The sequence below is a fragment of the Molothrus aeneus genome, chromosome 5 (assembly GCF_037042795.1).
Source record: "Molothrus aeneus isolate 106 chromosome 5, BPBGC_Maene_1.0, whole genome shotgun sequence".
NCBI lineage: Eukaryota > Metazoa > Chordata > Aves > Passeriformes > Icteridae > Molothrus > Molothrus aeneus.
The window spans coordinates 2,596,292-2,623,152 of NC_089650.1; the positions used below are offsets into that span (position 1 = coordinate 2,596,292).

At 41.2% G+C, this 26,861-nt stretch overlaps 1 protein-coding gene across 1 annotated transcript in view; it reads right to left on the minus strand.

The window, feature by feature from the left end:
- Window positions 1–26,861, minus strand: part of PIK3C2G (phosphatidylinositol-4-phosphate 3-kinase catalytic subunit type 2 gamma) — a 189,138-nt gene that overhangs the window by 13,040 nt on the left and 149,237 nt on the right. Inside the window, exons 28-30 of the mRNA XM_066550141.1 lie at window positions 24,048–24,156; window positions 15,035–15,107; window positions 8,530–8,624 (exon numbers count right to left, since the gene is read on the minus strand). Coding sequence (XP_066406238.1) covers window positions 8,530–8,624; window positions 15,035–15,107; window positions 24,048–24,156 — 277 coding nt within the window. The remainder of the gene's footprint in view (window positions 1–8,529; window positions 8,625–15,034; window positions 15,108–24,047; window positions 24,157–26,861) is intronic.

The window sequence follows — 26,861 nt, forward strand, 5'->3', positions numbered from 1 at the left end:
AATAACCCTGTCAAGGAGGGAGACCAGCAAGAGATTCACTCTGTCACATTGTGGGCATCTGGTTTGGCTCGGTTAAATTGCCCCCACATTGGTGCCTGGCCCCAGCTGAGACGGATCCTGCTGCTCGCGTCACCAGCAGTGACAAAAGGTGTGTATGGAGCTGGAAACTGGGGGGAAAATGGTCCATTCTGGAATGATCAGGTCAGGCAAGATAATTCATGGTATTCAGAACAGCCTGGTCAGGCAGCTGATCCATCACAATGAGATGGAAATGTGATTCCAGCACATCACAGAGGTAAACATCTCAGTTTCAAACTGATCGCAAGGCACAGAGACAGTGGGACTTCCAAAATGAACAGGAATTATTTGTTAAATATTTAAAAAAATTAATTTGTGATTTTTTTAATTTAAGGAGACAGTTCTGGAAAACAGATTGGATCCCAAAAGACTCAGGGCTTTCTAAGAATTATGAATAATATTTCTGATCTGCTTCAGTCATTTAAGAGGAAAGCCCATCTATCTCTGCTTAAATGAAGTAAGTATAATGAAAGCGAGGATACCCATAAGGTCACACAGGTTTTTCTCCCAAGCCTTTATTTCTATAGAGCCCTGAAACCCAGAAAGTTGAAGAAATACACTGAGATTTATCTCTGATGCCCCACTGAAAAAGAATAAATTATTGTCCCGATGATCCAAAGGAGATAAGGACAGACATAATCCCAAATGAAATGGGGAAGAATCTGCACAACCACACTTTGTAACTATCATAAAACAGTATACTGCCTTTTAGAGACCATTGACGGCAGCAAGGAGGACTAGAATTTCACTCCAGCAAGAAATGACACAACTTTGCATGTGTTTATTTCTGTTTCTGAACAAGCAATGGAGACATCACAGACTGGGTTGTGGCTGTACCCAACTCACTCAGAGCTTAACTCCAGCTCCTGACTCTGACAAACTTCTGACCCTGCACTGATATTTGGGACTCCATTCCTGTGTGCTCCACATGGCACCATGTGGGTATAAAAAAGTTGCCAAGGCTGAAAAACAGAATATAAAGCAGAAGTGGGAATGCATGGAATAAATGTACAACTTCCAGTAAAAAATCTGAGAGAGAATCACACAGAAGTTGGTTTTTTCTGAGAGAAAAGGTAACATGTTCTAGATTTCTGAACCATATGTTGCATTACTATTTTAAGACAATTAATTCCACTGTTGTTTTTTTTTTGCATAGATGAGAGAAATCAAGGGTCAGGAATGCTTTAAAACTGTATTATCCTGTGGATAAGCAATATTGGTGTAGGATGTAGAATGCAGAGAGCAGATTTCATGAACAAGTCTCTGAAGCTTTTATCTCAGAATTACCACCAAGCCCATATAGAAACTAAATTCCATTGCTTTCAACCCTGTATTATTGCTGTGCTTGGAACACTTAATTTTCAGATGAATATTTAGTCACAGAGTCTGTGACACCGGCTGAGATAAGAATGATCTTGTTTTGACCCTTAGAAACATAGATCCCAGAATTTCTTCTTTTGAATAAAATACAAAGGAGAACAAATACTAAAGACAAATCCCCATTTCACTTTCCTTTTGAAATCAGTCAGGATTAAGAGCATTGCTGCCTGTTAGAGGGCATGAAAGGAAATTAGCCTTTGAGAAAAGAAACACAAGCAAAGGCTATTGTTCTGTTTCTATCTTTTTGCCACATACAAATTCTTTTCTCTCCTTGCCTGGGCCAAGACAGTAAGTGAATATAAAAATGTGTATAGAAACAGTGAGATTGTGATCCTTGCTTCATTGTGCACTGTTTTTCTTCTCAATTTCTTAATTAGTTACTAAAGTCTGTATATGCCTATCTTTAATTTCTCCAACTGTACAATCTCCCTGCACTTTTCTTTCAATTATTCTGCAGCATGCCATCTCCCTGTGTAAGAAAGCATTTTATTATATGAGGCTTGCAATTTCTGCTCCTTAATTAGCTCTCATTACTTCTACTTATGCTCTTGCTCAATGTTCTAAATAATTCCTCCTGAACCTTCCTGTCTTCTCCCTTAAATATTTGCACAATTGACTCGTGTCCTTGTTAGTCTGTTCTTAACTAAGTTTTAGTAACAATAAATCACCCCTGAAGAATCACTCAATCACTCCCCAGCAACCCTACTGAGAGCTGTTCTTTGAACTTGTATTCTAGTTAAAAAAACATCCTGAGAGAAATAGTTTACTATCAAAGCCTTATAAAGATGGACTGCTTCATTTCTGCCCCATGACACCAGGATCTGGCCTTTCTCATTGGCATCTCTTGTAGCAGCCTCATATCTCACTGTGGGTTTGTTTTATCTTCACATTACTGTGGGATATAGATCTCTCCCTCCCTGAGGAAATATTTTTCATTTGTCCAAGCTGGTTGTAGGGTTCTGGAAATTACTTTTATTCTCTTGATCTTGCTCTGTCTGCACTATTATTTTTAATGTTTTCTTCATTTGCAACCAGTGGCAAATCTAATTTTTGTTCACCTTCATCTCCCAGATCACTCATATTATTAAACAGAACTCACTGTTGTTTTGTTTTGATTTCTTTTTCCTTATTCAACACATATCAACTATGTAGGGAATTACTTATTTAAAAATGAGCAGTTAGAATTTAGAGCTGAGGCAGTACTGTGACTGTGACAGATTAAAGGGTTTAACAAGAAATAATAACAGAACTTTCTGTACAACATATTTGTCAAACACCTTTCAAAACAAATATGTTTGAATCCAACAGTAATCCCTGGGCCACAAGAATCAGACCTCATCTCTTTCCAATTTAAAGTACTGCTGAGTTGTAGTACCCTTTGTTTAGAGGTGTTCAGCTAATTTTCAGTCTCAAGGAGAACATAGCTTATCCGTGCTAATTTCCTTTCACTTTAAAAGAATTTTCTATGAATATAAAATTAAATCCAAATTCTTTATAAGCTAAAGTTAGCACAAGAGCTTTCTTTCTCATGGCTTTTTATTTTGTTTTCCTGTGCCAGACTAAGGAGAACTTCATCTGAATGTTACCTCCCTCCATCAGCCAAGCTGCTGATTTAATTCTGTCACTGGTACTCTCTGGATAACTTTGTTCAGCTCAAAATGATTTTTTTCCACTTGTTTTCCATCCCTGCCTTGTCTACCTGTGCACCTCCCATCCAATCCCTGTAGGCTGCAGTAAGGAAGGCAGTACACATTCACAAAATTCTGAAAGGATAATGTGGCCTTTTATTTCACTGCCAGGCACTGTGTTGCTGGCAGGCAGTAAATATTTTCCATTTAAATCTATATAATGATAGTCATAAAGTGTAAAAGTTAGTGAGAGGAATGATGGGAACCAACTAAGACTGAACAAAGATCCCTGATCCTTCCCCAGCTCAAACTGAAAGAAAACCCAGCAAAAGCAGCAGAGCATCCACCTGTGCTATAGGTGGGAACATCCCTACAGCCCTCTGCTGCAGGCTTAGACCTCATCTCTTTGGACTTGGGAAAGATTGGCTGCTTTTTTGGCAGCCTTTTGGTTTTTGGCTTCTTTTCCTACCTCTGTTGAGGTCAGGATTGAAGGCATTTGAGACAATAGTTTGCATTCAGGCTCAGGTTTTTATTATTTCTTATCAATGTTACAGTCTCACAGCAGGGAGTTCTGCAGCCTTTCATTAGCAAGGCACAAAATGGCCAACTATCTCTTGTTGCAAGGTCTTTTAAGGCTAAACTATTCAATTAAGAAATGGCACCTAAATTATTTTCACTTTTAACCCAATAACTAATTACTCAAAGTCTGCACTGCAGACTTTTGTGTCCAGTTACAAAACACCACCCAAAGGCATGAAGAAAAGGGTGAAGAAGGTAAAGAACAACCTGTCTCCATCCTAAAACCTCCATCTTGCTGCATATTTATTGCTATATTCTAAAACCCAAACTCTAAGTTTTCCACCCTGTGATATTACACACTTCTAACCAACTATACACCCATAATCTCAGTGCTATCAATCAATTTTGGAAGCTTCTCCATGACCTCAGGTCCAATGCAGTGTCTCCTGGGAGTCAGAGTCAGCACAGAAAGTCTAAAATTCTCAGCATCCACGACTCCATCAATTGGCTCTCACCTTTTTTTCCCCAAACATTTCAACCACTGCATCTCACAAACATTTTTGGAAGCAATTTGTACACGCAATGGAAAGAGGCTGGATGTCTGTGTAAGCCTAAAGCTGATTGCTAATTCGTCACCCACGTATCAGCTATCCCAGAATCATTAATCACCAGGAGTGCTACATGACAGCTTCAGAGCTTTTATAAAAGGAAAGCTGGAAGTACTTTTGCAAAGAACTGTAGGAGTTTATTTTTCTTCTAGCAAATTTTCCCCCGTAAAATTGGTTCTGAATTCATCGCCTACGCATGCTTTCCTGAATTCTAGTAACATTTTCCATTTACTGGCAGGAGATTCAGCATAACTTGGCTTTGTTTCTCCTCCCCTCTACCCCTAAGGAGTTACTCTGTCCACAAGAAGTAATGGGCAAAAAATGTTTAGCAGAGAGGATTGAAAGTTTAGCTGCTTATCTAGGAAAACAGGGCATGCTTGAAGCCATGGCAATGAAATCAGTGGCAAAAGCAGGCTTCCTCCTGAGCCAATGCTGAACCACTGCTCCCTTTGCTTCTCATGAAGCAGGCAAGGAAATGTGTTAGAAACCTTTTCTGGGTGTCAGCAGTGGCTATTCCTGCTGCCTCTGGGGTTTTTTGAGGAGTGGGCAAGCCCACCAGTAGGTAGCCTGGCTGTTTCTGGCTGTGTGGAACAAACCAGCTCACAGCCAGCCCTGTGTGAGATTTGGTGGGCTCTAGATATCTCCCATTCTCTGTGCTGGTTAATGAAGGTGAACAGAACTGCACTTGAACATTACAAGTTCAAAACCTACATGTATTTCAATAAATCCATCTCCACATCTGCACAAACCTACTTTTTTGAGGTAGAGCAGCATTCCCCCTGTGCTCCTGCTCCTGCCTGCTGCTCTTTGTCTGGGTATTGTGCTGCCACAATTGCACTATTCTTGTCCTAAGGTAACAGATCCTTTCAGAGGCCAAAGCAAACCTCCCCTGGGGCTCCTTTATATCCCTCCTGAGATCACTTAATGCACTTTGCCAGGTACTGTGCTATTGTCTTTATGGAATAAGCCTGCCCTGTCTCACCCCTCCACTTGCCACATCCTCCAGGACTCCAGAGGCAAACTCTCCAGGCCTCCAAGGTTTTCACCCCTACACAAATGTTTCCCTCTCCCTCAGCCTCACTTTATTAAGGCAATATTGCCTGTAGTCCAGACAGTGCCCAGTGTGGCACTGTCTGCATTTGAGAGGAGCAATGCCCCAATAAGCTGACTTCAGGCTATGTAATATATTTGGAAAATTGCATTTTTTTGATATCTTGGCTTTTGTATATTTGAAAATTGAATTTAAAGTTATTTTCCTCAGCAATCATGGTGATGCCATTCAAATCCTAAGTAGAAGCATTGACTTACAGAATCTCAGGATTCTGAGCCACCTGACTTAGAGAATCTCAGGATTCAAATGAAACTGAATTGCTGAGGGAAATATTGAGACTGAAACATTTTTAGTATCTTATAAATATCTGTTTAAAAGAACTTGTCTTCATTGTGCACCCACAGCCTTAAACTGTAGGCAAACATTACCAACCAGTCTTAACATCTCTGTGTTCAAACAGTTTCCTTGGCTGCAAGTTTTTCCTTAGTGAAAAACCACAGCTTTTTCTTTGCAGAAGGTTAGATTAGATTAATGGCCCTTTCCAGGCACAAAATCCATAAGGCTGTTCTCTGCTCTTTGTCTTTGCAGAAATTTTGATAGAGTTTTCTTCAAGCAGGACTGGATTTTTTTTACCCATGACTGAAATGTTAGAGTGGGGAAGGAGAGGACACTCTGAAGCTGCCCCAGGGATGAGAGTTGTGCATTTGCAGCAAATCTGGCTCTGTGGATGCCTCAGATCCCAGGGGCCCACATAGGCACCCAGATTAACCAGTCCTCACACCAGGGTTCTCTCCACTGCTGCTGCATTTTTTCTCCAACACACCCCATGTAAATGAGCAAATTTCCTTCAGGAGAAATTCCCGCAAAGTTATGGCACTGCAGTCCTCTGGCTTCCTCCTTTAAAGAACCTGTGTGACACCTGAGAGTGGCTATAAAAAATACCAGCTCCTTAGGGAGTCTCTTGTGCATTGTATATCAATATAAGATTTGCACAACAGGATCTAGGTCTCCTATTAAAACTCCTAGAAGTAAACTCACACAAACACTAAATCAGATTTATTTCTGTGGATCAAAAGTCTTTATCACAATTCCTGTCAGTTCTGTGAAGCTCCATTTGGGATTAATTTGGCCCACTACAATTATTTTCGCATCTGAACACATCATAAAATCTCTTTATAGAGATAAATTAAATAGGGAAGAGCAGAACAAAAATTATTTACTATAAATTATGAAATAAAACAAGATAGCAAAGTAATCTCTGCACAGATGAACCACTAAAATATAATTAGTGAGACTCTGCAAAAGACTGACTATACCTGAAATAGCTTTAACATGTCTTGAATAAGATATGATCTTGGCATACTTTTAAAATCCCCGTTCAGCTCAACCAAATAAAAAGAAGAGGAAAGAGAAGGAAAAAGAAAAGACAGCACATTAGAAAGATTGATTTATATGGCTGGGAAGTTGAGAAGATCACTAATGGGATAAAGAACCTTCCTATTAGAGGTTCCTGGTCTGAAGGCAGTGCAGTATCACAGGACCCTGAAGCACATTTCATATTTCAGATCAGATGACAAGGGATGGATGGCCAGGTGGAAGGAAGGAATTGGAAACCCAGGATTTAAAACCATGATTGCCTAAGTTAGGCTGCCACAGCAATAACCTTATTTTGGAGTCATGAATCATTGTTCGCCTTGCTGAACAGGACTCCTACCACTTCTCTTCAAACCCACTAAAATGGGTTTGATTTAAATTACCTGATTTAAATTACCTATTTCAAAAGCAACACAGTAACTTCAAGTTGTACTACCCCTTTCCATAATGAAGTGAACTGAACCTGGATTTTATGTTTGCACTACAGAGCTATCTGTGCTGTAATTTAATTTAATTAAATGGCTGGAACTTCCTAAGAACACAGTTAGGAGTCTACACAATTACAGTGATGGAAGTAAGGAGAAAGGAAGACTAATTCCAACACCTGCAAATTGTTTGTGTGCATGTCCACATCACCTGCTTGAAGTCTCAAGGATATCATCAGCATGGCAATCACTTAACTATGCCCCTCCCACCAATTAGAGCTTTATCAGAAGCTTATCAAAGTCACTTAGATTTAAAAAGCTCAACAGAAAAAAAATAAAGAGGGTCTTGTGCTATATCCTGAAGGTAAAGTTTGTATAAATTGGACCTGTCAGCAGAGGCTGATCTCACCTGTCAAAGTGGCACACAGGACATAGAAAACAAGTCTCAGGACAGAGATGTATGAATGTTATAGACCAGAATGGAGATGCTTGAATTGCAAATGAGAAGCCAGAGTGGCCAGCAGAGAACAGTCAGAGCTGTGTAAGCCTCATGTGCCTCATACCACTAATTAAACAATCAGCCTCATTTTATTACTGGCTGGTGCTCACACAAGCCCCTCAGTTTGGCCCCATTTAGGAAAAGGGATTGCAACCCAGTTTGGGATGGAGGTGGCACAGAGTGTGCACTGAGAGCCCACAATAGCTAATAATAGCTAGAGAAATAAAGGCTCTCTTGCCAGAGCCATTGCTTGAGATGTGAGCCATGGGAATTCAAGGGCACATCCAGGCAGGGAATTCATTACGGAGCAGACCCCCCACTCCTCAGTGAGAGATCACACTTCATACACAGCCCCAGTTCCACCTCTGAAGCCACCCTCAGCAGCCAATTCCACCTGCCTTGTGCTGCAGGAGCACTGCCAGCTTCCCCTGCTGCAGCCTGGCTCCAGGAACTCCCAACATTTACCTCCCAGCCTCCTGACAGTGCTACAAAGCTGAGCATCGTGTCTCCAAATGACACTGCTCCTTCAAACACAGCTCTGCTCCCTCTGCTGAGCTCTTCCTTCCTCACAGACAGCCAGGCTGGACTGGGAAGAAATGCCTGGATAATCAATCCCCAGTGCCAGGCTGACATGCTGCAAAAAGTCATGCTGCTGCACCATGCCTTATGTGTGACTGCTATCAAAATGTGTCAGCTGAGAGGGCCAAAACAGAATCAAAATTGGTTTTCTTGGAAAAGGCCATTACCAGCCATTAAGGAAACCCAGCTCCTCTATCTGTCTCACACCTGGAACCATATTGAGTGAGCTCAAAGGGAAAAACCAATTGTTAAATCGTGTCAGAACAGCACTATCATTACTTTGAGCTGAAATTAGTTATCCCAGAAAGACTGTTTGAAGATTAATGTTTTCACAGTACTCTGCAAATGCAAGGACTTACTGGCTACACATTCTGATAAAAATACTCACGAGGTTCCTCATGTGTTTCAGCATTATTGTCAGGCAGGTGTTCTCATAGGATATAACCAGTTGTACTCCAGGCTTCTCACCAGCTGACTGAGGACCTAAAAAAGGACAGACTTGATTTTTTAGTTAACAGCTTAGAGGAAGTAGATCTGTAAAATATTGAATTACACACTAGCTAACATATAAAAACCTGCTGCGTGCTTAAATCAGGGATGAAATGAGAAACCATGGATAAGGAGTGTGATGGAAGAAAGTGGTCTGACATGCAGTACTCTTTTTCTTTCCTGTTTGGTAACTGCCAGTGAGATTTTCTGTTTACTAATTGCCATCAATCTGAAATTCAGTGGGAAATTTATGCTTGAGTGACAAATAATTGGGGCAGTTTTTTTGGCAGTCACTGATGACACTATTCACTATTGTTGCAGTTCTGTCTGCTTAAAAACACGGTAATTTTTTTTCCCAGTTCCCAAGAGAAAGAAAAAAAAGGAAAAAACAAAGGAAAAAAAAAAAAGGAAAAAAAAGAGAAAAAAGAGCAAGCTTCCTGACCAGTTCCAAAGCAAGTTAGAGAAACAACATTATGTATAAATTCTCCCTTCCTTATTCTGTACTTTAGGTGTTCCAGGCTGGTTTTCATGCAACCCATTGCTTTCATAGATTTTTCTACTAAGATGCACTTTAGGAGTCTGATATAATTCCCACTGAAAAAAAGCCATTTTTCATTTTCCAAGCAAGAAGAATCAGTCTCATATTGTGGAAGAAATGACTAAGCAAATCCTGTTCCATCTTTCTCCTGGAGGCACTGAGCCAGCTGTCTTCACTGCCAAAAGGTGTGTCCTTGAGGCTGGGGAAGTAATGTGGTTTACCTGCCCTGCAGAGACAGCAGGGAGGCACAGCAGAGGAAAGATGCCTTTGACCACTGCAAATCAGCTAATGGTGAGCACAACCTCTCCTCAATATCTGTCTGACCTTATTTTTGCAGTGTTTCACCTGAGCAGGGGCTGAAGAGCAGGGCTTGAGCCATTTTTCATCACCTGGTCACCAAGTACAGCCCAGATACTGCCTGGGTGAGATTGCCTGGTTTTACTCAGCCAAACAGGGCTATATTTAATTAAACCAAAGCTGTATTACACTCACTAATTTACCTGAAAAAGCAAGAACTCAATCCTGCTAAGCTTACACCACAATGAGGATGTCTCATGAGCTGGGCTTTGCTCTCCCACCTCCCCTTTAGAGCTGAGCTGGAGACCTCAGCCAGAGAAATCCTGCTCTCCTTTCTGCACCTTGGGATCTGCCACTGACACTCCAGCCCTGAAGCCACTGCAGGGTGACATAACAACATGAGACAAGACAATAGAGTGGTGATTAATTCTTTAAATAGAAACACATCTCGTGAGGAGCAGAGGCAGTGGGAAAGGATGATGGGAATGTGAGAACAGCCATCACTCAGAGTCATACACTGCCACAGGAGGCTTTTGGGAGGACCAGACAAGGGAACCCTCCTACTCCCCTGGTAGCAGGAGGGTTCCCTTGTGTCCCTTTCTGCCTCAGCAGAGACCTGGCTGATGCCTCAGGTTTCAGATTTATATTTTTCAGGTTCTGTGCTGCTTTAGTGTTTGGGTCTGGGCTTCCTATTTGGGGATGGTGAGCTCTGTGCACAGAGCAGGGAGACAAAACAATTCTTTCTCTAGCTGGGCACCAAGGACAAATGATCCAAATCTCAGCCCCAAGAGCACAAACAACGTGGGCTGGAGAGAGAAAAACAAGCAGGGTGGGACTGCAGGGGCTGAAGCTGGAATGGGACAATGAACTGCAAGGTGCAAATGGAGCAGAACTGATCACAGTGAGAGACCCCGGGAGCGCTGGTGCATTTTGGGGCCATTTTGGTTCATCTTGGGTGCAGCCCTGGCTGGGCTCTTGTGCTGCCCGAGGTGGATTCATGGAGGAGATCCTTTGAATAAATCCCTGCTTTATTCTCTAACTCTTTCTATTCACTGTTCGAGGTCAGCCTTCACAGAGCATCATGGGCACTCCCTGTCTCACTCCTGCCCTCTCCTCCCCACGTGCCCCAGAGCTCTCACAGCCAGGGTGGTGGGAGCCAGAAATCCAATTTCTTCTGCTCAGCCTCTCCTCTGTTGCTCAGCAGAGGAGGAGGCACAGGGGGTGTTGGACAAGCCACGTTGGGTGTATTTTTCTGAAGAAACCAAATGTGTAACCTCTGGAGCAAACAGAGCCTAAAATAACTGCTCAGCAGACACAGTGACAGTGGGGCCATGTACTGCTGACAGCCAGAGAGGCAGTGTAATTGCCATTTATCCTGAGGAAGGGAGTTCAAATGAATTAGAAATAATACAGTGTGTACATGCAACTGCCATAATATAATTGTACCAACGCTTCTGAGTTTATGATGCTTGGAGTGGAATTTCAGAATATGAATCTATCTCCAATTTCTCCCCTTTAGAGACTACAGAAATACATTTTTAATCACATCCTAACTAGAGAAGGGCCTGAAAGACTCCTGAAAAATTGAAATCTCAGGAAGAAATCACTAAGCTGGGACTCAGAAGAGTGTGTAGCAGTTCTTCATTTGTTATTCTCCCTTATGAACCTTGACAAATCACTTGGCAAGACTGTGCCTTATTTCATTTCTTGTGTTATGAAAATAGGAACAGGGAGGGACAAGGGATGAAAACTCCAGACAATGCTGAGTCTTTTCCAGGTTAAGAAGAAGCCCGTAAACTTCCTTTTTTTTTTCATGTAAAGTCACTTTACCATATTTTTTTCTTAAGCCGTGAGTCCTTTTGCGTTGAATTTGCAAGAGGAAATGTAGAATTCAGGTTACAGCCTCCTAAGTCCGTGACTTCACACAATCAACCCTAAAAACACCAACTGGCTCAGGGCTTCAGTCCTCCAAGCCAGCCAGAGGTGCTCATGGGTGAATGTGATTAACCAGGAAGGCAACTTGTGGCAAAAGCTTTACATCAACAGTGAGCAACTTCAGAAGATCAAAACACTGCAGGACATGAGCAAGGGAGCATTTTTCTCCTCAGGGACTATTCATGAGGACTGTGGCCCTGCATGGAGGGGAATGCCACATTACAATGTCCCTGGATGTCCCTTTACAAGGACACAGAACCTGTTCCCCGAGGCCAGAGGCTCATACAAACACAGGGAGCACTAATTAAACATGCCAGAACTGGGGCTGGGCTGTACAGTGTTACAGCCCAGAGCAGAACCAAAACTGTCTGAATGATTAATATTTTCAGGAGATACAAACTCAAGACAAGAAAAAGAAACAAGTTGGATATTAAATTGTTTTTGGTAGATTTTTCTTTCTTCCTTCCTTTTTTTATAAAAGTCTGATTGTGAAATCATTCCTGTTATCTGCTCTTACGGCCTTGTAGTGAGCTTGGTATAATGAAATGCTGACAATGTTCAGGATAATTCAGAATTCACCCCACTGGGAATACCGATTCAGTATTCATGTCAAGTAAATTTAACACTGATTTCTAATCTCTCTATTGCTGGGAGCAGAGTACAAATTCATAAATTTTAATTTTTATTTTACCTTAGTAAGTGTAATTACCTACAACATTTATAAATTATAGCAGTGTAAGAGAAAGATGCTGTTTTGATCAAAATTCATAACCTGATCCTATTGGGCATTAATCTTATTTCATATTGATCCTAACCAAGAGAGAGATGATTTCTTTTGCTTGAGAGAGAAGCTACCAGACCCATGGAAAGCTACAGCCCATATTAAACGTGAGTTATTTTTCAAAAGAGACAAATATTAAGACCCCTATAACCTCAGAAAGCAATGAAATTTGTGGGGGGAAAAAAATCTATGGTTTATGGCAACCACCTCTTTCCTGCAGGCTCAGTGAATTTAATTCCTCCCCAGACTGACCATGGCATTACTGCAGAGTCTACCTCCAAATCAAGAGGGTTTCTGGGCACCCTCAGCCAGCAAGAACCTCTGGGGCCACTTTGCTCCTTCCAGCAATTCCTTGTTTGCTACCTGGCACCTTGGCATGACCAGACACCTCCTCCTGCCTTATCTGGCCTGTGTCTCCTCTGGATGCCACCAGTGTGCAGAATGCCATGGAACAAAGATTTCAGTAAGCTCTCTGGGGTGTGGCAGCAGCCTGACTCCAAAGGTGAGGTGAAGAATAGAGAAAAATAAAAATAGAAATATATGTGTTTCAGTAGATTTCTTAGGTGGGTAATCAGCACATGCATGGCAGCTCCTCCACAGTTCACCAAAAATGGTGCAGTACTCAGAGCAACCCAGCCCATGATTCTTGTTCTCTGTTTTTACCACATCTAAACTCATTGTTTGGACCTCATGTACACTGCTGGTTTATTAGTAAATGATAGTGATCAATTTTCTAGGACAAAGAGAGCTGCTTTTGTTTGTGTTTGGGTTTTGTTTGCTTACCCTTGTTAAACAAAGGTTTTGCCCTAAGTCTAGAAGGGAAGTATCCAAACTTTAAAAGGCAGAGTTCTTGAACAGGATTGGATTCTTGAAAAATCCAATCCCTCAGTAACATCACTGCTGGAGGCCAGAGACCCACTCATCTTCCCCAGCCATGCTGTGACCCTCACCAGGAGTAACTACAAAGTGAGGAACAGATGGGGTTACCTGACACACAGCTCTCACCAAACACCCACTAAACACATTCTTGCCTCTGTTTCTTCATTCTCTTCCTTGATTTTTTTGCCACTGACAACAATAATAGATGGCTCAACTGTGGCATTTCTGGGGTCCTCCGTGGCAGGAAGGAAACGATGAATCTGACTCCATGTTCTTAGAAGGCTAATTTATTATTTTATGTTACTATATTATAGTAAAGAATGCTATACTAAAATTATACTAAAGAATAGAGAAAGGATACTTACAGAAGGCTTAACAAGGTACTAATTAAAAACTCCTGACTCTCTCCAGAGCCTTGACACAACTGGACTGTAATTGACCAATAAGTAAAAACAATTCACATGTTAGATAAACAATCTCCAACCACATTCTAAAGCAGCAAAACATAGGAGAAGCAAATGAGATTTTGTTTTCCTTTTTCTCTGAGGCTTCTCAGCTTCCCCAGAGAAGAAATCCTGGCAAAGGGATTTTTCCAGAAAATATGACAGTGGCAGCTCATCCTTCAGACTACACTGGCTCAGGTCACTGCTGTAGGAATTATGATGTTGCAAGTTATTTCTCAATTTTATTACAGATTCAGTTCGTGATTTTGCATAAAACTTTTACACCCAGATTCTCTGTAAGAATTAGGCAGCTGAATATTAGTGACATATCAAAATTATTCTGGGGTTTTAACTGCCTTGTGCCTCAGCTCCCTCTGACATCTGTAACTTTGCTTAAAGACACCTACAGAGAGATGCAGCCCATGGACCCAGATTACATGTTCCTAACACCTAGGACATCTTTGCATTATCTCCCTGATCCTTTGTAAAAGTTAGAGCAACCATTAGTAATTTTCAATAGTCATAATGGGTTTAATATGATAATGGCATGCCCTAATCAAATAAACTCCACACAGGGGGAATCTTCCAAAGGCTGAGAAGCCAGAATGGGATTTATTTTGTTCTGATGGATTAAAAAAAAATGGTCCCAGCAAAAGAGATAATGAAACCTCTGTCTGCAGAGGGATTAAATTAACTTAATGGACATGCAAACTAAATATGCAGAGATACAATCCCTTCTGAAATGTGGAAAACTGATGATCTTGGAAACCATCCTATCACTTGGAGCACATAACAACCAGCTGAATTGTTGTGGTGCAGAGTGCAGCTGCAGACTCCTTTATGAGGTTTTATTTTGCCTAAAAACTGAGTACAGAAGATTATTATCAGTGCAGAACTAAGGCAGTGGAAGACAATAAACATTCAGAGTTTACTTTTTATGGTTTATGCTTTGGCTCTTAATGCTGTAATGTCAGAAATTAGATTAAATTAGGGGCTGGACAGAAGAGGAAAATGGGTTAAGTATTTAGATAGGCTAAGGGAACAGTGCAGCATCTCATTTAGCTAGAAGTGAATTACCACAGACATTAATAATGTATGCCTAAGCATTAACATAATGTTCTGTTATTTACTTGCTCCACTCATTGTGAAAATTACTTTAGAAGTCACCCCTGATTTTCTTCGCTTGTGCAAGCACACATTGTGCTTTGTCATGACTCACATCCTTTCCTCCAAAATCTTTGAATATTTTGTTTTGTAAAACAAGAAACTTGCCACAATTTGTGTAAATAAACTTTTGCTTTGTATATAAGCATGTTTATTCAAAAAGAAATGAAGCAAGGCTGAAAGGAATTTGAGAAAGAGAAAGAAATCTACAGGTGACGTCAGTAACACATTTTCAAAGACTTTGAGAAATCAGGAATTACATCCTAAAAAAACCCCAAACCATCTAAACACTTTGGACTCACCTTTGCATAAAACTATCAATGATTATAATTTCTTAGAAAAGAAATTAGATTGGTAATCCACATACCTAAGGTCAGAGATGATTGTTCTGCCAAGGTATTTTTGGACCAGCTGAGGAAGAAGCTGAGTACAAGCTCATTCTGAAAGAGAACACAAACACTGTAGGTAATATCATATGTTGCACTCTGTTCCTTGTATCATTCCCCCCAGAAGCTTGCTGGTAATTTTTAATGCACATATTAGAGTTAGCAATAAAAGGCAGCTTTTCCCTTTTGATCATGAGCTAGGAATCCAGGAGTGACTTCTGCTGTGGCACTGGGAGAATGATGATGGTGTCCTTTAGCACTCAGGGATGCTGCTTTGGTGCCTACCTGGCCCCTTTCTGTCAGCACACTTCAGAGCTGTGGGGCCACAGATTTGTGTATGTACAAATCACAAACAGGACAGGACTGCTGGGAATGTGCCCTGAGCTGGTTTATTTTCCAGCATCAGCCTCATTACATGGTTATGGCAATGGGAAGATGCCAGCAGCTCACATCCCAGGCAGCAGACGAGGAACTTACTGTTACAACTTATAAAGTAAGTTTTTTGACCAATCACACAAAGCAAGAGCACGCTGACAGTAGTTCCATCCAACCACTGTAAGCACAGGTACCTTTGGTTAAAACAATGGTTGCTTATTTCAAATACAATACCTGCTTGTAAGCCTTAAAACCCAATGCACAGAGCTCCATTATTAAGCTTAGAATTTCCTAATATCTTGCTAGATAAACTTTTCTGTAGCTTAGGGAGTTATTCTAGACAAGTGTTCACTATTCCAGACCATTGTTCTATTTGTCCTTACTTTTCTACTTACATAATTTTTCTGCTGACCTATCTCATGGCTACTGCTTAGCTCTATTCACAGTTCTGCTGTCTCTGAGGCCTGCCTTTTGCAGCTCTCCCAAAACCCTCTGATGTTGGATTCCCACGCTGTGGGGCCATAGATCTGTGCTTGTGCTCCATCTCCAGTAGCTCAAGATTTGTCTGAGCAGCTGCAGATGCTGTGACAGAGCAGCCCCTGTGTGAAACAAAGGCAGGAGAGCATCTCCACTCTGGGCTGTGCACTAAGCAGGGAACTTGCCCTTGGCACGGGACTGACCCCAAGTACCTGACCTCGCGTGTGCCTCCCTGAGGCTCAGATATTGTGCAAACCTCCCTCCCACAGCAGCTTAATGGACACTTGTGCTGAAAAGCTCCATACACAGTTAAATCCTACCAGAAACCCACAGGGAGTGAAAGGCAGGATCGTATTTCACCCTCCTGTTTAAAAGAGTAATCCACCTTATGTACTGCTATAACTTTTATTTTTATGTACTGACCTGTGCTGCTCTAGTGAACATATATAACAGGTAGTTACCTTCAGCTGGAGAGAATTAAAACAATAAAGCAAATCCCCAGATTTCAGTATTTTGCAAGGTAATAAAAACGTGAATTCTTAAATGGACTCTTATGACTCTGAATCAAAGCTGGACAGTAATTGCATTTTATTGGCTTTTCATAAAGCCATATTTCAGAATGGCCATTCTTTAAGAGGGTTAGAATTGTTACATTCATGCTGATGTTACATGGACTGACACTGTAATGAATGGGTAGGACAAGAGACTTTTCAGATTCCAGCATTAAAATGTCACCATTGTTTTTTTCCAGTCAGTGGAAAATAATGTGTCTCTTATCAGCAAGATGTACTTCAAGTAGTATTTGTGTTCCTTCAATTTGACAAGATGTAGCATAACTCGTGTAAGGAAAAAAGAAAAGGAACGGGGTAGTGACAAAAGCAGCTAGTGAGGAGTTAACATGTGGTTACAGCAGACACAGGAACAGATGTGTATGCTCAGTGGAGAGATAAGATTTAGAAATCTGGGTTTATTTTCACAGTTGCCTTTCATTTTTCACTCTACTGTTTGGAGTTTTTCCTCCCACATTGATATTTTCTTTAAAACAAAAATCGGGAAAAAAAAAAGACAAAAAGAAAGAAAACTCAACATAATTGTTTTCCTTGAATTGAATGACAGATCCTTAAGTTATTAGCAGTGGACTGCCAATACACCTGTCTGTACTGAGCACGAGTAATTATTCTCCCATCTGATGAAGACAGCTGACAGGGGTAAGCCCATACACCTGCCACAGCTTCCAGCAGCTTTAAACAGCAGAGTTATTCCCCAGGGGACCTTCACTTGCTGTTTCAGCACAAGTCCCAAGTGTAGGAAATCTCCAGGGTTGAGAGTGTATTTTTGGCAGCCCAGCCTTTATTTGACAGCCTGAAAATAAGCAAACTCAAGTGGCCCTATGACTTCAAAGATCTTGAGAGAAGTAGGCAGGAGGTGGAAATAAAGATACACAAACTGACTTGAAAGAGAAATAAAAAATTCCACTCTGAGCAGCATGATGTTTTTTCTGCTTCCTCTCCACCTACTCTTTCTGCAATAAATAGAAATGCAAGACAAATAATACAAAGCAAGAGGTTTGTAAATAGGGCGTGCAGAGATTGTTTCAGGCAAAAATTCCAAAATCTCATTCTAATGGAGAGAAGGCTGAAAAAAACGGACATTTGGTTTAAGTATAGGAGTGTGGTGTTGTGAGGTCCCCAGGATGAGGTGAGATGAGAATTTGACTCCAAGTTCTCAGAAGGCTGATTATTATATTATATTATAGTATAGTATATACTTAAACTATACTTAAGAAAGAGAGAGGATACATCAGAAGGCTGGACAAGAATGAATAATAAAAACCCGTGACTGACCAGAGTCCTGACACAGCTGGACTGGGATTGGTCATTAAGTTAAAACGATTCACATGGAACCAATGAAAGAATCACCTACCACATTCCAAAGCAGCAAAACACAAGGAGAAGCAATCAGATAATTATTATTTACATTTCTCTCTGAGGCTTCTCAATTTCCCATAGAAGAAATCCTGGCAAAGGGATTTTTCAGAAAATATGACAGTGACACGAGGGTGGAAATGTGCAGAACTTACAACAGGCATGGACAGGACTGGCATGCACCCTGTGGGCCCATCATGCTCAAAAGAAGCCTGAGGGGAAGCAGCAAGGCTGATGTTGGCAGAAGGAATGCAAAACCTGAATGGAGCAGATCGTGTGGCAGGAGCAGATGCAGCAGGCTGTCCAGGGCAAGGTGCTTCAGAAGCACTGGGGGTGTCTCCTGGCTGTTTGTGCAGAGAAGCATTGTGCACACTGTTATTTAAAAGACAGCAATTTCCCCCTGACCTGTGCTAATCTGCCTGCTGCAGGACTCCACCACTTAGATTTCCACCAGAAAATGGGTAAGTGCCTTATCGAGCTCCCCCTTTTCCAGCAGACCTCCAAAAATCATACTGAACTTCCAGGTGATTCCTGAATCTGTGAGACCTCCAGCAGCTGGACCCCAGCTAATGTGACTGGAGCACAGAATTAAGCCAAGCACACTGCTAAACAAAACCAGATCTAGCAGAGCTTTGAACACTTGTATGAGCTGTTTGAAGGTGCAGAGTCCATTTTTAACCCAGCAGTTTTTGTTACAAGGAAGTGACAGTGGGTGGCAATCTCAGAGACCCCATGATGGCCTTGGCAGAAAGAAAGGCACTGAGGATGACCAAAGCATTCCCTCACCCTCTTCCCCCTTGGAAATCTTACCTTTAAATCAGCAAATGGAAATTTCCTAAAATATTGCACACTTAGGAAGTCCTCCTATCATTTGCCCAAGCATTCTTACCTAATAAGACAATAATCTTCAACAGGTAATTCTGATTTTTTGCAGGTCACTCAGCACATTATCCCAAACAGGAGCAGAGTGGTCTGTGTGGTCAGTCTGGCTAGAACTCGGAGACCTTTTTTCAGCCATTTAACTCAAAAGGCACAAACTCCACCTTTACTTGCACTAGGACCCAACTGAAATAAATATTTCAGTGGCTTTGGGGGGCTGGCACAGCCCTGCACTGCTGCAGCATGATAGAATTTGTCTGTTGCTCTCCATCAGACACTAACCAGAAAATCACTTTGCAGTTTGTGAAACACAGCCAGGTTTCAAGGCAGATTTAATTTCAATAGAAAGAAAAGCAGCCTCCCCTCTGCTTCCAGCTTTCTTTTCAGCTGTGCTGGAGTAGATTTGGGGTCAGAGAACACCCATGCTCCTTTTACACTGTCACAGGATGGAGAATCAGCAGGAAAGAAAGCAACCAGAAAAAGCTGACCTTGGTGCAGCTGTTATAACTTCAGGAAAGGACAGGGGAAGAGAGAGGACTTTGAACCCTCCCCATTTTGGCTCTGCTGGGTGCCCTGCCACAGGAACAGAGGAGTGGTGAAGTTTAAGGGACCCACACACCCTGGGAGCACTTTGTTCCCCCTCTTTATGTACCCCCATACAGGCATGTGGGAGCTTTTTCTTCATCTCTGCAAATCACAAGGAGCACCAGTGAATAAAATAGAAATGAAATATGGGAAGCTCTTATCAAATTGATTACTTTTACAGTGTAAAACATCATTCACCCTAGAACAATGCTGTGGGCCTGGTTTTTACTGTGTGCTGGAAAATGAGTGAACATAATTTACAATCATTCCCATTTACATCCTCTTTAAAGTCCATTTACAAAGCCTATAAGTCACTATAAAGCTGTTTACAGAACCTATCCACAGCTGAAACAACATCACTGTTTGCTTACCTGCCTGCACAAGGTTTATCTTCACCTCCAAAGTCCTCTGTTAATTTGAATACTTAGAAAATCTTTCTAGACTCAAACTCCAAAAGAATTTTTTTTTTTTACTGACTAACCTACTGTGCACCTGCACTCACTATTGTGTTTGACACTGGGGCAAAAACCAGACTCAATTAATGGAGTCTTACCTTGATTTTGTGTCCCCGGGCAGTGCACAACCCTCCTATGATACAGCAATAAAAGGAGGAGCCACCAGGGCAGCCCTAATTTATGTGATGAGATTTGGGCTGCAGTTACCATCCAGCCCATCCCTCAGCTGGAATTGAGTGAAACAGAAAAATACAACAATGGTCAGCAGCTGTCTTTTATCACAGACTTTATGCTTTAAGAACACATTTTTGTCCTCTTCCATGTTATCAACTCTCAGTTCAGTATTTCTTGGTGCTTCACCTCTTATTGGTGATATCACTTGGTTGTTTTACCATTTAATGGAGCAAAACTCAAGGATTCTGAAGATTGTTAAGAATTTTGTCCTGCAGATCTAAAAAACTCAGGTATTTCAGTGCATGCAGGTGATGAGTCAGTCAGCAGTGGTGCAGCTGGCCCAAAACTAAACGTTATTTTGCTGTGATCAGAAATACTGACTCTGGTTTGGGACAAGTAGAATGAAATTTAAAAAAATATAAAATAAAAAGGCGCAGAAACCTGTTTTTCATCCTGTCCTAATTGACTCAGTTTGACAATGAAGGTTCATCAATTTCTGCATGTTAGTGATTGATGCAATGAATACAGCTTGTTCATGAACACAGTCTGGTGAGGGAGTTATTTATAACACTGCTAACCTGAATCTAAAAAAGGACTCCTATTCTAGGCAATTCTTCAATAAAAGTAACTAAGTGAGGCTTATGCTTAAAGTAAACCATAGACTTAAAAAAACCCACCCTTGAACAGGGATGGACACGAGCACATTTAAGATTTAAACTGGTCCAAGAACAAATATTCCCCCAACTGATGTTTCTGCATTTACTGGATCTGGCACTAAAATTCAGAGATAGAGGAAGAAAAAGTTTCTATTTATTAAAGAAGGGTTTGAAGAAACATTTAATTCCATTTGAGCTCCAGTGCAAATAAGAAGGCATCTGTTTTCCACCTCTCCTCCTTAATTCCAAGCATTTAGCAGAAAAGGTCAGTGACATTCTGACTTACTCTCAATTATAATAAAATTTTCATAATCATAACTTAGTGTAGACTAAAAAAGCTTGCACTTAAGGCATGACTGAGGAAGGAATTTGGATGTAATCTGATTCTTTCTTCATTTCCAGGATTTATAATTACTTGATTGGTAGAACCAAGCATGTGTTCAGTCCTGTGTGGACTGGACTAAATTCTTCAGAGCAGAAAATGGAGCCTAGTCATTTAGGTTAATGTGTTTACAGAGATTACAAGTGTTACAAGGGTATTTTATAATGAGATAAAAACTCTTCTCCCTATCTCAGACAATACTGCAGCCCACTCTACAGCTACAATAAATTACATCTACAATTCAGCATAAATGACTGTAGAAAGAAAGTAAAAGGACTCCTGTTCTACAGGCAACTGATCTTCCTAGATCTTCACAAATTTATGAGTTAATTATTTATTCCTACATAGTTTTACTATTTCATAGGAATGACAGTTTGATAATGCTTGAAAACTGACAACTCACTCAATGGTTTCAGCCAGGCTCCTTAACATTTTGAGAAAAAGGACAAATTTGACTGCAAAGTTGTCATAGGCATGGAAAGGGACAAAATAATTGTATTTATTTTTACCAAGAAAGCCTCCTAGGCTTGGAGGCTCTGGCTAAAGCAAAGATAACACCATGATATTTTCAAAAGAGTCATACCAAAGTGAAAAGTAAAGGAAAAGGTAATACAAAGGAAATTACCCACCAACTGCTCTCCTTGTTCTAAGTGGGTCAGAACACGTCAGTATTTTCTAAATTTCTCCCACCTCCCAGCAGGAGAAGCATATTGAGGTAAAAATAACGATTCAATGTTTATGGAGTATCAATAACTTGAAAGGTTATCATCCAGAATTGCAGGTTAGCTGCATGGGGGTGAGCAAGATGATTTCCCACATGCAGCAGCACTTTAGGATGGGAACAATCTGCTCATTCCTCTGCTCCTTATCCCTTGCCCTCCAAGTCCAGCACAGCCCTCACAGGTACAAAATTGCTTTCTTCTCCTCGTGGTTCAGCCCTCCAGGCTGTACCAGCCTGGAAAATTGCTCACTCTCAACAGTTCTTAAAGGTTTCATTTTAAAAGCAGAATCAATACATGGTGATAGTCATAAATAGATACATAAATAAATCTTATTCTTGATTAATGTAATGCATTACTAAGCAGCTTTGTGTTTGTGGTGCATGTTTTTTTCAGGAAACCTTGTGTTAATTAACGTCATCACTGGGTGAGGTGCTCAGATGAGCTACAACACAGCTTCCTAAAAAAGTTTCAAGTTCTGGATCTTACTAAGTAAAACATTTACTTTTAAGTGATGCAGCCAAGTTTTTCATACTGGCACATCTAAGAGGATGACATTGACTTCCCCAAAAGCTTTTCCTTAAAACCAGTTTTATTTTGTGGCTCAGAACCACAGCAGTGCCTGTTCCTGAGCACATCTGCCCAGAGTTACCTCCAACACCTCAGCCATGGTTGTGTTCCAGGGCTGGGAGGATGTCCCAGCTCCAGGGCTGTGTGCTGCAAACGCACAAAGGGAGCAGGAGGGACACTGGGAAGGACACTGGGGTTTTCTGAGGAGGAGGCCAGGCAGCCTGCTCTGCCTGAGCACCACCCCAAGGAGCAGGAGGCACAGCAGAGCTTCTGTGCACCACTGGGAAATGCTTTTATGACTATCCCAGGGCTTTCAGCAGCCTAATTTTTCAGCTGTAGATTAGGCTTCTGCACAGCAGTGCTTGGCCCAAATTGAAAATCCCTGTACCTCCCAGCAGTCCAGAGCACAGCAGAAGACACTAAGCTCTTCATTTCTGGGTCACAGGCTTAGATCAGCTTTTCCTCAGCTGTGACTGAGGGCACTGATGTGAAATAAACCCATGGCCCTAACATGGGGGTCAGAAAGGAACCACAGAATCCTCAGGCTTGGAAGAGACCTTTGGAGATCATCCAGGCCAACCCTGCTGCCACAACAGGGTCACCCAGGGCAGGTGACACAGGAATGTGTCCAGGTGGGTTGGGAATGTCTCCAGGTACAGAAACTCCATGACCTCCTGGGCAGCTGCTCCAGGGCTCTGCCACCCTCAGTGTAAAAAAGTCCTTCCTCATGCTGAGGTGAAATTTCTTGTATTTTACTTGCACAATAATCTGCCCAAACATGAGCAGATTATTTGGCAGTGTCAGTCAAAGGAGCCAAGCACCCAAGTCATCTGTTCTTACCAAATTACCTGTAACTCAGTGAGTCAAAAAGATTTTTATCCTCTTTGGAAATCTCAATTTCAACTCTGGGCTCAGAATCTATATTCATATTAATAAGAAAACTTCTGCTTGTATGGCATATGGACAATTTCCTCTTTAATCTCCATTACAAAGTCACAGCTGGGAAAGTTATATAGTTAGGCAGGAAACTTTTTTTTTCTCCCCTCCTGCAAGATGTTGGAGATTTTGGAGATCAAACATCCTGTCATATCCTCTTTTGGCTGTCCTTGCTATGAAACCCAAGCAGCCCCAGTTTGTGCTGTGGCCCTGAGGTGCACAAGGCCTTGTGCTGGCCCAGACAATGAAAAGTCAATGTTTGTTACCATTTTGGCTCTCCATTTTTAAGCAGGAGGATAACCACAAGCCTCAGAAAACAATAATGAATAAAAAATGAGAAAACACCAGTTTTAATGGACTCAATGCATCATTCTGATGTTATTGAAACATTCTGGGTTAGTTCTTATGTTTGGAAAACTTTCTTCTACCCGTTAAATACATTTTGAAAAAGGTATTTCTGGGCTGCAAGAATGGAACTTTTCATTTAACAACTGTCAAAATCAGACTTTTCAATATTTCAAAGCTTACTTCTTTTTTTAGACGTTACATTTCTCAGAACCTACTCCTTACTGTCAAAAATTCAGTGAATCACTACTTTTCGATGGCAGCAAAGGAAGCAAAGTTTTTTTTTTCTGAAAAATGCCCTGCCAAGTCTAATAAACTATTTCTCAGTCCTACTTGTCTTTGTCTTAAGTTTTGATGAATGCTGCAATGGCTCCATCCCAAAATACATCATTAGAAGATGTGTCACTTATGTAGTTTTTTTTTTTTTTTAAACAGGCAATGGAAAATTTCCTGAATCTTTTGGTGAAATGCTACTAGAAATCATGTGCAAATAAAAGAAATACTGGAAATGCTCACATTAGCCAGTTTCCTGGAGCCACTTAATAGCTGCTTCAGATAGAGATTCAAATCCTTCACGCTCTTATGTTCAAGATCCAGAAAAGGTAAATGCCATGGGTGGGGAAACCTGCAAAAGAAGAATATTTATGAGCAGAACTCTTGCACTCTGTATTTGCTGAAAATATTTCCAGCTGTACTTAACAGAAGAAAGCCAAGATTTCCTAAGAGGTTTTGCAGGTAAGGGAAGAAATGCTTACAGGGTCATATTACAGTGATTCACTTTCTTCTAATAATTTGCTGCTAAATTGTCTCATACTGAAGCACTTTTTCTCTCTAAATAATTAATTTAAAAGTAAGTAAATAAATAAACAAATCCTACAATACACTTTGCCTTTTATGGTCTCTAAATAGCTCTGAATAACTGGCCCTTTATGATCCCAAGAAAACACTGCCTTTTTGCACAACAGATCTCTGATCTCAGCCCAGAGTTGACATATCCTTACCACAGAACATTGAGCACCAAAGCCTTACAGCAACAATGTGACATTTGATGAATATATCATTGCTAGCAATTTTTTACTTCAGCTATTTAGAGTGTAGATAAGGTTTTCAGAGTAGGCCCCTGATCCCATATCTAATTTCAGGTACTGGCATAATAAAAATAATCTATGAAAACAAACGATCATCACACTAACAAAATCAATCCCAGCAAAAACCAATAACAATAAAAATAGCAAAAGTAATGTTCTTGCTGAATTTTTATTAAGATGAATTTAAATTTGGGTTAGTAAATAAATTACACATGCATAGAATGGCCTTGTGTCAATTTTCAAATACTTTGGTCGTTGAAAATGTCAAAACCTCCCATTTTTTTACTTGAATCATCTTTGCATTTTAGAGACAATGCATATTGGATCAGTCAAAAGGTTAGAGTTTTAACAACACACATAATCAATTTGTATTAACCTTGCCCTGACAAAGGGTATTTATCTCCCAGGCTGAAGGAGCATTAGAAAAGCTATCTGTGTTAAATTGCACTTAATGGGCTTGGTGATACGGATTGCTAATAGCAGGATTCATAATTAACATTATGCTTTATGTCCTCTAATGTATGAGGCAGAGAAAAGTAGAAGTTTTCACCTGGTTGTATTTCATGTCTCACCACCACCACTGTAAATAATCAAGGGTGCCTTGCTTACAAAACTCGTTCTTTTCTGCTGATGCCTTGTGAAGACTGAGCTAGAACAGAGGCTGGGCAGAGCTAAAGAATAAAGCAGGGATTTATTCAAAGGATCTCCTCCATGGATCCACCTTGGGCAGCACAAGAGCCCAGCCAGGCCTGCACCCAAGATGAACCAAAATGGTCCCAAAATGCACCAGCGCTCCCGGGGTCTCTCCCTTTGATCAGTTCTGCTCCATTTGCATCTTGCAGTTCATTGTCCCATTCCAGCTTTAGCCCCTGCAGTCCCACCCTGCTTGTTTTTCTCTCTTCAACCCATGGTGTTTGTGCTCTTGGGGCTGAGATTTGGATCATTTGTCCTTGGTCCCCAGCTGGAGCAGGAATTGTTTTGTGTCCCTGCTCTGACACAAAAGAGAGAGCTCACCATCCCCTGATAGGAAGCCCAGACCCACACACTAAAGCAGCACAGAATCTGAAAAATATAAAAGCTAAACCTGAGGCATCACTGCTGTGAGCTTTTTTTTATCCAACAGATCTCAACATATGTCTGAAGGGTTCAGACAAAGGATCTGTCTGGTTTGTGGTACACTTGGCCAGCCTTTAGGAAGTCAGCTGCAAAATCTTATAGAGAAAACTCAGCTCTGGTGTGATTTAGTCTGGGATTAAACCAGAGAGGGAGCAGGATGACATCAGCATGCTGCATGTATGGATGAACTTCTGCTGGTCCTTGCCCATGGCACTGGAAGATCAGGGTTCACTTAGGGGCTGCACAGATGGGTAGCAAGAGGACACTCTTCCCTCAAAATCACAGTGGCAGGACACACAATGAGGAGGGAAAAGTGACACGACCCTGGCTCATGACACATGTGAACAGCACAGATAAAAATAGAGCCCAGGTCATCTGGCACACAGAGGCTTCTTTCAAGGCCTGGGAGAGGAGAACAGTTTGGAAGCAGCTTAAAATGAATCAGTCTGTGTAACACAAAGAGAGGGCTCTGGCTGGAGAGTGCAGACCCTCAGAAGATGCACCCAGAGCACAGTGGCCAAACAGAGGACAGAGAAACTGCAGATTGATGGCCTCAATGACTGCTGGAGTGAAGTACAATGTGAACCTTGTGGTGGCACTGAACCCTTCTTTTAAAGCCCTGCTTGCCTTTGTTGGATCATGGCTGTGCTGTAAGTGGCCTTGCCCTTGAGAGTGCACTTGTGTTAGAAAAGGTGAACTTTCTAACCTGATACTTGGCATCTTCTTGAAATGGATCAGAAAAATATAAACTTGCACCATGTGCAAATGTCCTACACAGAACATTGCATTTCCTACTTGTCTGAACAGTGTTCTGTGTATCAGTTATGTCACCTACAGGTTTTGTTGGGTGAAAAGATTGTTGGCACTTTACAAAACAATAATTAAACACAATTAATACCCTCAAAAAAATCAAGAGAAGGATGGTGCTAGAGTGCAAGGGCAGCTGTGTTTCTAACTTTTAAATGTGGGCTGAATGAATACATGTCAATAGCAAAATTTCAGATTCTGGGAACTCTGAGCTTTTGCCATGTGTTTCTTACAATACACTCAGTATTTAGCACTCGTATGAAGCACTCTCATATTTCGTTGTTTTCTCCTAATGAGATATGAATATGTACAATTCCAT